Source organism: Pelodiscus sinensis, chromosome 1 (assembly GCF_049634645.1).
Source record: "Pelodiscus sinensis isolate JC-2024 chromosome 1, ASM4963464v1, whole genome shotgun sequence".
Lineage (NCBI taxonomy): Eukaryota > Metazoa > Chordata > Testudines > Trionychidae > Pelodiscus > Pelodiscus sinensis.
The window spans coordinates 251,264,360-251,280,955 of record NC_134711.1 but is presented as its reverse complement, the minus strand read 5'-3'; the positions used below and the strand labels follow the sequence as shown (position 1 = coordinate 251,280,955).

The following is a 16,596-nucleotide window of genomic DNA, read 5'->3' as shown; positions in this document are numbered from 1 at the left end:
TCAGAATCCTTTATGCAGACACCTCTGGATTACAGAGGCTTTATTTCCTTTTCAATACTATACAATATGTATGTTCGTGGCAGCTCAATGAAATACATTCATACATTTAAATAGGTTTGTTAATATATAGACATCTGGATTTATCACTTAATATAGAAGGACATTCAGATAGTTTTTGGTGCCCAACACTGGAACTGAAAGAAGCAAATGTATTCACGTGCCTTATAAACACCATTTAGGCAATCTGTAAAATATATTTTGCCAAGACACAATGACAGAAATCAGTTAAAAAGGAACTGGGATTCAAATCAATAATAACTTAGTCATCTTCAAAGCACCTTACAAATACTAACATACAAATTGGAGTGTAAAATGAGCAACTTACCTGGTAATAAGACAATCTCTCAGTATAAAAATTAGTGAATGGTGTAGAGAAGATAGAAGCTTCTGTCTTATAATGCATGGGGACATTCAATGAAACTGAAAGATGACAAACTCAAAACCAATTTTGAGCTGCTCGATGAAAAGACATATTATATCATACGGTGTAATTAGACTATAGAACTCACTGCCCCAGGAAGTTGCTGAGGCTAAAACCATAGCAAGATCCAAATAGGGACAGGACACTTAAATGAATTACATGACTATCTAGCATTATAACAAGTAAGAATACTTAAGAAGATATAAAACTATGGGTCTTAAACCAACCTATTAGGGATTAGAACGAGCTCTTCTTGCGGCAGATTATCCCACATGTGCCTACTGTGGCATTTCTGCAGGGCCGTCCCTAGGCATACGCAGAATAGGCAGTTGCGTAGGGCACCAGTATTTCTGGGGCACCACTCTGTCAGGACGGTAGGGAAGCAATGGAGCAGTGCAAAAAGCTGGCACTCCCCAGCCCCCTCTGGAAGAGAAAGTGCCGGCTAACCAGCTGCTTAAAGAAGCAGCAGACTTGTTTCCTGTTCCTCCCAGGCAATGCAGAGGCATAGAGAGGCGGGGGCAGAGGGAACAGTTGCTTCTGGCCAGCACACCAGCGGGTGCCAGACAGGAGTGACTCCATGTGACCCACAGCGGGGAGGGAAGCACTTCCCCTCCCCACAGGAGCCGGCCTGAACAGCTTGGGGCTGTGACACCCGGCAACTTAGTTCTGGGGCCTTTCTGCGTGGTGCGGGGAGGTCAGGAGACCCGGGTCTGCGCAGCTCCGACTGTGCAGGCAGCGCTGTCTGCCCTGGGACTCCCCGCGCCCTCCCCCACCCCTCGCAGGACGGCATCGCGGAGATAAGTTGCTGGGGTGCAACAGCCCCTGCTGCTCAGTCAGCATGCATGCCGGCTGTTTGGAGAGGGGGAGTGCAGTCGCACACTTCCCAGAGGTGCTGCAGGATTGCCAGGTACTGGTCCCAGCTGCCCCTGTCCCCTGCCCACTCCCCACCCCCCAAGTGAGGCTTGGGTTTTTTTTTTTTGGGGCATTTCACTTGTGTGGCCCCAACTGACTTTTCTGTGGGTCAGTGACCCCCACTCAAAACAGGTTCCCTGCCCCTCTCATACATGAAGACAATGCTAAAACCTTTTGGCTGTGTCTAGACTGGCAAGTTTTTCTGCAAAATCATCTGCTTTTGTGGAAAAACTTGCCAGCTGTCTACACTGGCCGCTTGAATTTCCGGAAAAGCACTGACGATCTCCTGTAAGATCGTCAGTGCTTTTCCGGAAATACTATGGTGCTTCCGTTCAGGCAAAAGTCTTTTTCCAAAAGACTTTTGTGCAAAAGGGCCAGTGTAGACAGCACAGTACCCGCAAAAAAGCCCCGATCGCGAAAATGGTGATCGGGGCTTTTTTGCGGAAAAGCACGTCTAGATTGGCCACGGACGCTTTTCTGCAAAAAGTGCTTTTGCGGAAAAGCATCCTGCCAATCTAGACGTGCTTTTCCAAAAATGCTTTTAACGGAAAAGTTTTCCGTTAAAAGCATTTTCGGAAAATCATGCCAGTGTAGACATAGCCTTTCAGTTTAACATAATATTTTATTTAAAAATGGAGGCTGGTCAACATGCCCCCAATTGGGGCCAAATCCCCATCTCACTGCAGCATCATAACACTCCTGCACCACCTGACCCCAAATCTGAGCCTATCATACACTGGAACTCCCTGTCCTGAGCCTCTTACATCCCCAAACTCCTGCATTCCCACATCCTCAGTCTTCTGCCACAATATTCTTGCACCATCCACACATAGCAAATGTGTCCTGAGCCCATCATACAACCTCCTTGCCCTGAGCCCCTCACATATCCAACACAAACTTCTGCACCCTCACATCCACAAGCCTGTGACTTGCTCAGCACCCCAACCTTCCACCTGAGCCCAACACTCCCCAGCCTGGAACCCCCTCCCCGAGCCAGCACCCCCTTCTCCTGCATCCAAATTCCCTCCCAGAGCTTGTACTTCTCATCCCTTCCCACACCCAAATCCCTCATTCCTACCCCAGAGCCTACACCTCCTCTCTCAACCAAGTGAGAGCGTATAATGGCTGGGGATAGCAAGTGACGGAGAGGAGGGGAACAGAGAGGATGGGGCCTCAAAGGGTGTGGTCTTGGGGGAAGGAATGTGATTTTAATGTATTGGTGGGTTCCTTTTTTTTTTTTGCTCGACAAACCTAGGGGTTCCTTGAAATTCTGAAAAGCTGAAAAGGGTTCCATGGCCAAATAAAATTGGGAAACACTGCAGTGGAGCATGTAATAGCAGGTCTGGGTCCTAGAGAGAGCTGAATGCACTGCCTGCAGCACAGTCTGAGGGAGGAGATTAGCTGCTGGGGTCTCTGGGAAGAGGAGTGGGTAGGGGTGGAAGAGCAAGTCAAGCATAGGGGCACCAGTTTAATAATCCTGCCTACGGCACCATAAATCCTAAGGACGGCCCTGCATTTCTGACACCTCGCTCTGAGACATCTGGGGTTGGCCCAATGGTATAGTGGTGGTTTAAAAAAAAAGTAGTGGATAACCTTAACTCCATATTCCTCAAATGAGAAGTGAGTAAACTCAGTTAACCAGATTTACTCTTGACGACATTACAGGCTGGCCCTTATCAGAAATAGGATACTGGACTAAATGGAGTAAGGATCTGATGTAGTACAACAATTTCTATGTTCCTCTGCACCAGTTGGTTCACAGTTTCTACTCAAACTGCCCATGTGCTCTGAAATCCAAATCAAAGGATAAAATCATAATGACTAAGGATATTAAGTACCGAGTAAATGACTAATTGTGTACTTGTGAAAACGGTGCTGGGGGGAACCAGCTTTTAAGCCACCTCCCTCCAGCACTGGCTCCTGCTTCCTACCCACCTTGCTGCCCCTGATATAAAGGCAGCAAGCGGGGGGGAAATGTGAGTAGTTGACTCAACTACCCGTTAAGCCTAGGCTTATTGGATAGTTGACTATTTGACTACTTTTTTTACAGCTCTAATATTGACAAGACATAAGCCAGGAAATAAGGGAATGTTAGCATCTATGGGTAGCTAGCAAAAAATGAATTTCTTGTTCTGCAGCTGAGAAATATGCTTAGTTAAAAAAAAATGGTTGAACTGAAAATGTGTTTCAGTGCTTACAACCCATATTTCATCAATATATTCTGAGTTACTCACTGGTTTCTTTATTTGCCTTTTTAGCAATGAACTTTAAATATACTCATCTTACAGGAGAGGTAGAAAAGACCCAGAAACAATATATGCACATACAGATAGCAGGTAATATAAATTTTTCATTTGAGCAGCCCATTGATAGAAAACACTACTGCATCTACTCCCCAACCTTAACCACTCTTTTATCCTACTCCTTTCACATTAGGAATGTAGTGATACACAGTATTTTTTTTTAGCAGAGTTCAGATATTTTAAGGTTAGTATAAGCCCTCTTCATTCTAAATTCTTATATCTTACCCTAGAGAAGAGGTTCTCAAGCTGTGGTCCATGATCTCCATTGACATGGTCCATGGATAGTTTCCTCTATGGTGCACACTTAGCTGCTCATGAGAGAATGAAGGTCTACCTACCTAATCAGTGGAGCTGCACAGTTATGGCTCCCCTTTGTAGGTGCCTGGACTCTGCAGAAGATACACATCTAAGGTGAGGTTGTGGCCTTGGGGGAAATAGGAGGAAGGTGTCCCCACTTACATCCTATTTTCCCCCACCTGATCTCACTGACACCTCCCACCTACTCCTTATCCCCCCACCAAGGCCACCAACTCAGCTTTCATATATGTCTTCTGCAGGGTCCAGGCATCTAATTAGTGAAGCCTCTCCTGCACAGCTCTACTCATTAGGTGGCCCTTCATCGGAATGTGTGAGGCTGTGGTGGCCAAAGAAAGAGGTGACTTTCCCTAGCTCTAAGGCAGGGGTGTCCAAACATTTTTCAAAGAGGGCCAGATTTGATGAAGTGAACATGCGTGAGGGCCGGCCATTTTGCCTGACATTCTTTGAACCATTAAAATTAAATGCAAATTAACTATTTTATGCAAAGTTTATTGCAAACGGCATACTTTTCATTTCGTCACATGGATGACAAATCTAAATAGGTGTTAAATCACTCTGCCTTTCATATCTGAAGGCCAGATGAAAAAAAAATCCAGGAAGCTGAAATATATGTCAGGAACATTGTAAAGTACATTACATATTATTGGTAATAAAGGTTGTCTGTCAACTTTTAAGTTAAAAAAATATGAACAGGAACATAACACCAAGTATATATGTTGTGTCCAAATATATTTATAACTGATTTAGACCAACTGACATTAACTGAGATTTTACAATGTATTCATCTCAATACATATGGATTCGTTGGGGGCCATAAAAGATAGATATTGCCAAATTACCTGTGGGGCCGTATTAAACCGGAACACGGGCCGCAATTGGCCCGCGGGCCAGACTTTGGACATGCCTGCTCTAGGGCTTAGGATGCAGGGGAGAGACAGCGCTAATTCCCTGCTTTAGATTGGGGGCTGCTGCAGCAGGGGAAGGGAGAGACATGCCTAATCCCCTCCGCATCACCCCCCAAGCTCGGTAGCTGCTGTTGAGGAGAAGAGACAGCTCTCCCCAAAATAGTGCTAAAACTAAATAAAAATCATTTCTCCAGACAAGTTTTATCTATCTATCTATCTATCTATCTATCTATCTATCTATTGCACTTTGATCCAAAGCTCTTTATAATAGTTAGCTAACAGTAAAAACAGCATTTGGAATGTCATTAAGTGGTCCATCAAGACCCTCAGCATTTTTCAAATGGCCCACAAAACAAAATGAGAGCCTTTGCCCTAAAGGCAATCAATTATTCTGTATATATTGATGTCCTGACCTCCTCCCGCCCCCAGCATGAATAGCATTTTGTTTTATTAAGTCAACTGAGTATCATCTTAAATGTTTTGTATAACATTTACAGCCTGTATCCTTGATCATGTAAAATAAAATGTTATTCTATGATCATTCAAATACTGCTTTATTTAAGTCTTTGAGAAGTTGTGACTGTATTTATTGGAGCCCTTTATTTTACAAGCAAAACAACATTTCACACTGAAGGTTTCATATTAGTGGGCCTTGAAAATATGCTTCAATAAATAAAAACAGAAAAGGAAAGGATGTAAAATATCACCTATAAACACATGCGACACTGGAGAAAATAAAAGGTATCTGTCCCATTAAATCTTTAAAACAGTTCCATCAACTTATATTTATTTTGGATAACAGGTATCATTTAAACACCATCTCTAATAAAACTATGATCTTTTTTCTTAACATTTATTTGCATGAAATGGGATGCTGACTAGAAGATTTCACAAAATTAATCAAAAATATCTATAAATAACAAATTATCAATCTTTTATGGCTTTGTAAGAGAAATTTCCTAGCCAGCTAAGGAATAATGCTAACAGGGACAAAGGTTTACTTTAAAGATATAGGGGTTTAGCTTTTCATTTAACAAGAGTTCTGAAACTTGGAAATTCTAAAAAAGAAACCATTGCAAAACATTAGTGCAAAGGGGCATAAGTAAAATCTCAAAAAAGAAAACAAAACAAAAAAACCCAACAGCAAAAGCTTGACTAGGAAGTTGTTTCCTTTTTAAAGTATCATTTGTTCTCTTACATATATTGAATAAATGGGAGATGTGTACATATATTCAACAATCGAATCTGGCCTTATGTAAGATAGTTGTTTCATTGTAGTTTATTATTTTTAAATGTTTATAGATTCTGTGTTTCAAACACACTGCTCCAATCTCTGAAATCTATCCTAATTCCCTGTTGAATGTTTTCAGATCTTGTTTTCAGATAGAATAATTATGGAACACAGTAACAGTTATAGTACTGTATTTCAAATATGATAAAGGAAGTGAACATATAAAAAACCAGACTGTACTGAAATTATAAATAATGACAAGTTACACCTATTAGTTGACTTTTTAAAATGGATAATTTAGTGCATCAAGCTTGCACAATATATGAAAAAATGACATATCTGCTTCCAAAAACTTCAGATCAATCAAAAATATTTAAAATAAATTTAAAAGCGCTAGATTTCAGTAATAAACTATGTTTTGCAACTGGCCCTTGCAATGCTCTGAATTGTTCTTGGGAAACATTTTCTAGACAAGAAAAAGCTGTACATTATACTACAAAGTTTGCACAACTTTGATTTTGTGTAGGAAATCAAAACATTACAAACTGTTTTCAAGTATCTCTTTAAATGCCTGATGGTGTGTAACATACTTTAACTACAACCAGACAATCTGAAAAAACCCTCTTACAACTTAAATGTAAAGGGTCCAATCCAGCATTTTTTATAAACTGGGAGTTTTGGGTATGGGAGGGATACAGGACCAAGTCCTAAACATCCACCCATCCTGAAGGGAAAAGCAATAAAAAAATAGGAAACCCCACCTACCTTGATAAAAACAAAACTATACAATCTTAATATACTGATTTTACATCTGATTTTATATCTGTTCTTCTCATTCTGATTGAATGTTTTCAGCAACATATTAGTTACAAAATATTTGACTTCACACTTGATGAAATGTTCAAAATAGTGTCTCTGCTGTATGTATATGTTCCACTCCATGTCACGAAGAAGATTCGGTTGTGCCATCACACCTACTTTTTGGAAACGACACTAAAGTTCATCATGCTTAAGAACTGCAACCAAAAAAGAAAAATGTTTATACTTTATGTTCATGCATATTTGTTCATACTTAAGTAGCAGTGCTGTAATACATTCTAAAATGTTAAAATGGCCCCAATATTTTCAGAAGGCATTTTATTCATTCCCAAAGAGTCCTAAAAGTCAGCTCACATATTTAAAAAATTCACATAATTTTTAGACTGCCAACGATTTACCATAAGCGTTCACAAATAATCAAAATGATTGAAGAAACTGTTAAGTATTATTTAGCAGCAGAGTGCACTGATTTGCCTTTTAGTTTTTAAGCCCTTGGGGAGCATATTTTTCTCTTCAATCAGGGGGACTAAAAATTTTTTTTTCAATTAAAGTTGAAATTCTCATATAACTACCTGACTCTCAGAACTGGGGCTATAACAAAAAACAAAAACAATCCCCCCCACACCAAATATTGTAAACCTACTATTCATGAGAGTTGTCAACAATGAGATGATGCATAGGTAAAATGTACATAAAGTAATTTTTTTTTTTAATTTAAAACCCCATTATATTGTGATTTCATTGTTATAGGTGGCCTAGTAGATCAATCTTTCTAACTATAAGACCCCATTTTAATTGCCTATTGCTTTCTCAGACTAACTGTTTGGAGGAGATATTTGACATGCTATATTTCTGTCTCAGGAATATTTTGGAAAATTTGAGCCTACGTAATTCATTCAGACTAGGGGAAATACATTGTTTTGCTAGTGTCCAAAATGCTGGCAACTTTTAAGAGCCATATATTTTGGAGCCGAGACTTGAAGTTCAGTGTGTGATTTTTGTGTCTGAGATACGCCTTTTGACATCTTTATGAAAATCCACTCAAATTTGGCCAGTTTATAAGCCTTTTAACCTCCTACCCCAGCAGTTTGCACATGCTCAGTAGAAACTTGCCAGACTATAGCTAAATGTCCCAAAAACTCCATTAGCACTGGGCCTGCTTCAGATGAGAGTAGATGAAATGCAGATCTTCACTGCTGTGGGCTGTGCTTGGCCAAGATCTAGGCAATGAAATAGACAAAAGGGAGATAGTGGCTCCAGGCAGCAACAAGAAGGATGATACCTAAAGGGAATGCACAAAGGAAAAGAGCCAGATTTATGGGGATGATGGGGGAGCGGATTGGGACAATGAGCTTGAGGATGGGAACTGGGACGTGGAGGCTGATCTGGGGATGAGAGAAGGGGAAATGGAGGCTGTGATTGGGAGCTGGTAAAAGGGATACTGGCATTGGCTGGGCCTTATGTATTACCGGCACCGACCCCCTACAACGCTATACCACCAATGGTCTTGCCTCCTGTGTTTCCGCAGTTCACCACAGCAGCAGAGCTGTCTATAGCTTCAGTGCCAGGAACGCCGTTTGTCGGCACCAATGGCACCCCAGCTAGTTCCAAATCCTCATTTTCTGGAAACCTAACCTTAGGGCAATTATACGTGCGGTTGCTGTGCTCATGCTCAGTGCCAGAGTGGGTGCTTCTGAGGCAGACTTTGGCACTGCCGAGCTGGAGATGGCTACCACGTCTCACTTGGTCATTCTGGGGGACAGGTCAGGCAGTAGGGATCTGGCAGTAGAGATCCTGGTCCTTTCATGTCCCTGAGGCATCGGAGATGTTGATCTGCATCTGTATTTGGTCTAATGAAAGCTGTCCTGTCGGCTGTAAAGCCTTCTCCAGGAGGGACATGCGGAGCCTAAGCTCCCAATCTTTTCTTGCCATGGCCAACAAGGTCCTACCAGTGCTTGCATTTTTGTGTGGTATGTGACTCCCCCAGACATCTAATGCAGCAGCTATGACCATCAGAAGCTGAGATGGACTCGTTACAGAGGTATAATTTCTTAAATCCCTGAGAGCCAGGCATATTAGAAGCCGTTGGTTCTCGGGGCTGAGAGCTCGGGGGTTCTTATTTCAACCGTTGGCAAGTTCATGTCTAAAGGCTGCCGTTTTATGAGGTCTTGCCTTTCTTCTTCTTTTTTTGAGAAGTGTAGCCAGCTGGGGCAGAGAGAAACCAATGCTGCTAAAGTGGCTACTGCTGGGGGAACAGTGTGTTCCCTGGTTGTTGGTGGAAATAATGTAATAAGATGATCTGTAATTGAATTAGGTCAAAAGATGGTGAAAAGAGTGAAATTTTTCCTGTGAGGAGAGAAGTGCCTGAAGTGGCAGGAGAGCTCCTTCTGCAACCGAGGGTGGTAGAAGAGGAACTGAGGGAAGGGGATTGGGCCGCGCTCAACTGTCAAACTGCCAACAGCATGAGATGCTTGCTGCGCATGCATGGCCCAACTGCTAACTGCTATGAAAATCTCTGATCCTGTAGCTCTGGGGAAGACCTGTCACCTACAGTGGAGAACCCATGGGAACATCACCTGAAGAAGAACAATAATTATTGTACAGGTAATTAGAAATAAATGCTAAAAGAGGGCCTCACCATACTGACAGAGACACTAGAGAATTTTGGATGAGACAGGCAGTCCAATATATGTCTCATTTTTATAGTATGTGAGGTTAATATATAAGCTTCTATCCAGACTGAAAACCTCTTCTACTTGGTTGCATGCATAGCACTGATGGAATCTTCTCCACTGTTCACCAGAATGGTCTGGACATACTGGAAGCAAATCCTCTCTTTATTGCTCACACAGACATTATCCATGCAATGAGATGAAAAGTGTTTTAATTTTGAGAACAACAATGAGGATACCACGAAGTAAAATATTTTGGATGAAGTCCTGTCCTTAATAAAATCAAAGTAAATTTTGCCACTGATTTCCACAAGGCCAGGATTTGACCCCTTTCAATATAGTTTTTAGGCACAAAGTCATTATGTAAATGACACAACGTGCACAACTTCCTCAAGAGTAGGGAGAATCACTTGAGGCACAATACATATGTATATTAGTCCTGATCTGTGCTTAAATTACTAATTAGAAATCAGATAAACATGCTTATTAAGTTGAACATATATGTGGAAAAGTTTATTCTCTTACCTTTTCGAGATGTATGAGTCAAGTTTTTCTTCTCTTTTTCAATTTGCTTTATTAGCTTTCGTATTTCAGAGTCATACTGAACCCATTCTGGGACTATCCTCAATGCAGCCTGTAGTTTGGGTTCTTTGGTTTTGGGGTTATTACACTGCAAGTATAATATATATCACTCTCAAAAAGGGAACACATGATAAAACACCAACCATTATAAGGAAATGCAAGTATTCTGCTCATCATTACTGATGGAAAAATAACAGGTCACTAAACAGAACACTGCTAAAAACAAGCTACAAAATTAAACACTGATTAGGACAAGTGTTTCACGATGTATCCCTTTTGAAATCAGAGTGGACTATTAATTCACTGAGAAGCAAACTACACCAAAACCAGTTTTGAAAGTTCTTAAAACATTAAATTAACTATGCAAATTATTTTGGCAAAAATCCACTTATTAATATTTTGCAATACAGCAGAACACCATACAACTATTATTTACCATATTTTCAGTCATTACCCTTTTAGTCAATTAAACATCTGGATAAAATTCTTTATATTCAATAAATAGGACCATCTGTCACTAGGAATATCTTCAGTCTCCTGTATAATCATTCATCTCTCTCAATTACTTTCTACATAATTAGCTATTCTGTTAGTGTTACAGATCACTTAAAGGGCAACATACATCCGGTAAAACTTCCTTGAGATTCATCAACAAAATAGTATGAGATAGTCAATAAACCAAAATCTGATAAAGTTATTTAAATCATTTTAATTGAAATAATCTAATTTTTATTTTTATTGAGCTCCTCTGGGTCTGCAGGAAACTTGGCCACACCCATGATAAGTGGACATCCAGTTGTACGAGACTGCCAGAGCAGAAAGGTTGAATCTGTACTTATATGATAGTACAAGGAAAGAAGGCTCAGCCAAATAAACTCAAGGCTTTACATAAATTAAATCAGTAAGTATAAGGTAAAACATAAATAATCCTTTTCAAACAAAAATGTGTTTATATCTGGGAAGGTTTGAAGAAAGAATAGAGTAGCGTGGCATTTTTTTTATACATTTCATGGTGTAGGGAATATACATTTGGTCCTGTTCTGTACATTTCTATTTTCTGAAATATGTCTGATAATTAGAGATGGCCAAATAATGATAAAAACATTCACAATCTGCCTCCCCCTAATTGTTTGGCAAAAATTTGTTTTGATGGAAATAACAAGTAGTCATGTGGCACTTTAGAGACTAACATCTATCTATCTATCTATCTATCTATCTATCTATCTATCTATCTATCTATCTATCTATCTATCTATCTATCTATCTATCTATCTAATCATGAGTTTTCATGGGCAAAACCCACTCCAGAAGGTAAAAAGATTCACTCAAGGTTTTTCTCACAAAGGCTTACTCGAATAAATCCAAAACCACAATGAAAGCTATAAAACAAACACAATAAACCTTTGGTAACATATACCAAATTATTATTTTTCTTCAGTTCTATAACTACGGTTCTTTAATCTGAGATCATGGTCAATCAAGACTTCTAAACATATGTCTTCAGAAATAAATTACAGGTAAGGAACATTTTTCTCTCCCTCCTTAATGCCCTTCTCTGCACACGATAAACCTGGTGAGGTATATTAGAGTAGTTGAAGGCAACTATACTCTCCACTAAATAAGCAATTTTCCATTCCCTGAATAATCAGAACAAAGGCTACTCCAAGCTTAATGTGGACATCTGACTCTAATTAAACTGCAAAGGGTCAGTTGAGGCTGTTAGGCTACTGTTGATACCTTACTCCAGCTAATCTGGAAGAGTCACTTGAGGCCATTAGGCTAATATGGCTACCAGACTCTAATTAAGGGCCATTCCATACTGTTTAAAAACTCTCCCTTCAGTCAGTCTTGGAGAGAGAAATGGAAGCGTTGCTGCATGACTGGGTAATAGAAAAAACACCAACAAGAAACAGGGAAGGGAGCATTGAGGGCGTGAAGGAGATGTTTGGGTGGGGGCAGCCAAGGTTTCCCCAAATCCTCCCTGATCCATTACAGAGACACCCTCCCCCCCACAAGAGGGAAGACAGGCCCTTGCTAAACTGATAACCAGGAAGTTCTCCCAACATGCTGCAGTTTGTAGTCCACAACTTGTAGTTCCCAGGGCTGCTGCTGAAACACATTGGACCTTGGGCTATAGAGCTCCCTGAGAGGCGTTTAAGTGACACAAAGGGAGAACCTGGACTTGGTTATGTGGGGTTTAGTTACTGAGGGAGTTGGAACGTGTGTTCCAAGGGGGCTGTGTTGTATGCTGTAAGGTCTGCCCCCAGGAGAGTCTCAGCAAGGACTGTGCTAGAAGCAGCACACAGGCTGCATGCTGAGAGAAGGGGCTGCTGAACTGTTTTCCTCTTCTATGTTTTTTACAGAATAAAGCCTGTTCCTGGTGATCTGTCCAAGTGGGTCTGGTCTGAGGTGCGCTCACACATACACAACGCAGAGCACACCAAGCAGCCTCAGGCCTAGCCATCCCCTACCCACCCACAGTGGTGTAAGAAGTCACAAGCTCCCCTATGCTGAATAACCTCACACTGGGCTAGCCAACAGGAGGGGTTACATTTTTTAGCTACTGGTGCCGTGACTCAGATAGGGAAAGCTTGAATAGTTTGCACAGTTAGGAATCTGCCCCACCAGCACAACATGAACTCACATTTTGGAGCCCAGGGGGGGTCGGTATGACCCAGGGTTGGTGTCAGTGAAAGTAGAGACCCCCAATGGGTGTCGTGGCCTAGAGATCCCTGTGGCTAAGGATATAGCTGTTGGAAGGGAAACCTTAGGGAAGAGCATAGCAGTGCTGTACCTCCCTGCACAGCACCAAATCTGTGCCTGTTTTCAGTGGTGGTACAGATTGCAGAGTAGACATTGAGGACTGGATAAAAGATATAGAGTATCTGCTAGCAGCCACTGGCACTCCTGAGCCTCTGAAGTTCCCCACCCTTGTCAGATACCTAAGTAGGGGAGCCCATAAATTAGTCCTTAATCTGCCACCTCAGGAGCAGTTTCCAGCCCGAGCTGTTGAAGAGCTTAGAGCAGAATACAGTGACTGTCATTTATCATTGGACCCCACGGTAGACTTTTATGAGAGATGCCAACGCCCTAGAGAAACAGCCTCAGCGTATGCCATCGAGTTAGAAGCCTTACTGCGGGTAGTAGAGGAGAAGCTCCAACAGGGCCGACCCTTCCCTGATGGGGACTATAAACTGACACAACAGTTCATGCGGGGCATCCGGGACTGAGAAGTGCAGAACAGGTTGGCACCTGTACAGCCTCGCTACATGACATTCCGACAGTTGCAAGAAGAACTGCGTCAGCTGGCCCGGGAGAGGAATGTAGAGGGTAGAATGCATGGGCCAGCCCAGAGGATAAATAGCCTGCAACAAGCTGCCCTGTAAGATGATGCTGTGCAGGCTGCCCCCGAGGTACCTCACCCAGCAGTACCCCGCATCAGGCAATGCTAGAGACAGCGAAAGGCCTAACTGGACTAGTCCAGGAACTGACTGCCATCCAGAAACAGAGCCATGTGAGAATGGGACAGCTGGAGGCACAGGTATTGCAGCAAGGTATAGCAGTGAGGGCAGCACCTCAAAATTCTAGATGGGAAAGTGGTGGAAGTATCCCTGACAATAGTGCCCGTGTCACCAGAGGCCATTTTGCATGCCACCGTTGTGGACAAGAAGGCCACATTATATTAGTATTTGCATGACTATTTTTCATTGAGTCATAGATTTGTGTAAACTGCAAAGGGTCATCTTAAAGCTGAGCTATGTGCATGTGGATAATATGCATTTTGGTGTATTAACTAGCTTGAGTTATTAGAAAGGATGATGATACATGTACTCCAAGGGTCGTGCTAATTTTATTTTTATTTAATTTATATTTAATATCATAAGCATTGCTCGTTGTTAACTCTCCTTTGTTTTAATATAATTTCTTCCACACCTACGGACTGTTTATATATTTTTGTACTGGTGGTGCACATCCACACACTACCTCAATATTGGTATTGCACATAAGAAATTTCAACCAACTTAAAAGAAAATTCAACCTGCCTAAAGATAGAAAATGTCAGAAGGAACACTGGAGGTTGTGTTCCTGAACTTTTCAGCACGGCTGCCTCTCTGTCACTCAGTGGGTGATGCTTAAACCTGTAGCCATCTGAACTTATGGGATCTTATATGTGAGAGTACAGAGTTAAATATCATAATTAGTGAAAGTTGAAGAAACTCAGGTTAATAAAATGACATTTTCATTAACTCTTAACCGACTTACCAAATCAATTGTTTTAGCCTTCTTCTTGGATTCATCATCACACCAGGTTTCACACCAGAGCCATTCTTGAGGGAGAGACTTAATGGCCAACTGATGAATCATATTATTGGGAAGATCCTGCACAATGTAGGTTTAAAAAAAAAATCACAAAATTAGTAACCTTGAATTCTGATATGTGAATAGCAGGTTACCAAAACCTGAATTATGACACTACTATTTGAAGGAGACAGCACGGAATACCTATCTCTGCTCCCATTTCTATGAAGTATTTTTGCTCTCTGAGTTTCTAAGTGCTCATCTACTTGTTTTTCAAATTAATAACTGCTAAAGTGTTTGGTATTCAGTTCCATCTGTTAATTACAATATAATATATTAAGAAATATACACAAGACCAAATAACCAGTGTTAGATTTATATTCACCTTATACAGAAGGTGTATTCCCAAAATACACCTCTAAAGCTTTTTTATGTTCCACCATTTACAAGTGGTACTTGTATGTGTCATCTGAAACTAGATTTAGCCAATCAGCTTTCTATCTTTTCTTTCCTGGTATTATGGTATACCCCTTATCTCTTTGCTCTAAACACATGCATTCCAAGTAGCAAGGAGAGTGAAGTCATCTTCCTGGTTTGTACAGAGGTAGAACAATAACAAGTCTTTCCCCCTTCCATGCAAAAAGCTACACTGTTAGTTACAAGTTGGGACAGAGATTGAGATCATCGTTCTGTGACAAAAGTTGAGGAATGACCAGAATGGTCACCAGTGAACAAAGGGTAGAAGGTCTGCCTGGACCACGTAGGGGCAATTAGAATAATGTTTGCCTTCTCCCTATTTACTTTCATCAGGACTTTCATCAGAACATGTTGGGGGGGGGGGGGGAAGGCATACAGGAGAACTTCATGCCAAGGAAGGAGAAGAGTATTTTCCAAAGAGTGCTGTCTGACCTCTGCTCTGGAACAGTATTGCCAATATTTCTTTTCTGGTAAGTCATGAACAAGTCTATCAATGTAAGTGTACCTCTCTTCTGAAATATGCTGTGCAGGATAATTCCATTTGTGGCCATGTGGAAATTTTAAGATAAGACTGTCATCTCTTGTGTATTCCTGGCAGATAAGTCAGAAATACTAGAATGTTGTGGGAAATGCATCAGTTCAATAACATCAGTCCTATCGCACAGAGAGTGGGACTGAGCAATTCTATACTGGTTTATGTAGTACATGGAGGCCATATTATCTGTCATGACATGTATATGTGTGGTCCTGAGCAGCAGAAGAAAGCGAGCACATGCATTTATGACTGCTCTGAACTTGAGCAGATTGATGTGAAGGCATCTTTCTGCATAGCGCAATCTGCCCTGAATTGTGTGACAGTTGAGATAGGCTCCCTATCCTATGAGGGATGTATTGGAGTTCAGAAGAGATGGGGGTGACTGTACAAACAGAACTCCTGTATAGACACTTGCCAGGTCTGTCCACCAGTCTAGAGACTGCTTGACCTGGTGGGAATTAACATAGGTTATTTTATACTGTGTCTGTTTGGTCTACAAACCAAACCAGGCTTTGTAGCATCTCATGAGCAATGACTGATGTGCTCATGACCATATGCCCCTAGGCTGAAAGCAGTGTCTGGCTGAGATTTGTGGGCTGAATGAAAGTGTCTCCTTTCAATGAGAAGAGACTGAGAAATCTTCAGTGTGGGAGGAAAGCCTTCACTCGAACAGAGTTGAGGTAAGTGCCTATGAATTCTAGTCTTTGTGCCAGTACTGAGCTCAATTTTTTTGTTTGATCTATAGGCTCAGATTCAAGAATGGGTTGCATGTCACTTGAGTGACTCAATGGGCCTTCAAATAAGACCAAACCCTGAATAATCATTCAGGTAAAGAAAGATCATAATACACAGAGGCTGTGTCTAGACTGGCAAGTTTTTCCGCAAAATCATCTTATTTTGAGGAAAAGCTTGCCAGCTGTCTACACTGGCCGCTTGAATTTCTGGAAAAGCACTGACGATCTCATGTAAGAATTCTATGCTGCTCCCATTTGGGCAAAAGTCTTTTTCCGAAAGATTTTTGCGCAAAAGGGCGAAAATGGCAATCGGGGCTTTTTTGCGGAA

General features: G+C 41.3%; 1 protein-coding gene across 5 annotated transcripts in view; it reads right to left on the bottom strand.

Moving 5' to 3' along the window:
- Positions 1-5,457: 5,457 nt before the first annotated feature.
- The window catches only part of UGGT2 (UDP-glucose glycoprotein glucosyltransferase 2), a 188,636-nt gene continuing 177,497 nt past the window's right edge, over positions 5,458-16,596 (bottom strand). For all 5 annotated transcript variants that reach the window (XM_075918804.1, XM_075918807.1, XM_075918806.1 and 2 more), the window contains 3 exons: positions 14,487-14,603; positions 10,167-10,311; positions 5,458-7,166 (listed from right to left, as the gene is read on the bottom strand). In XM_075918804.1, the coding sequence (XP_075774919.1) occupies positions 7,144-7,166; positions 10,167-10,311; positions 14,487-14,603 (285 nt within the window). In that variant the 3' untranslated portion in view covers positions 5,458-7,143. The remainder of the gene's footprint in view (positions 7,167-10,166; positions 10,312-14,486; positions 14,604-16,596) is intronic.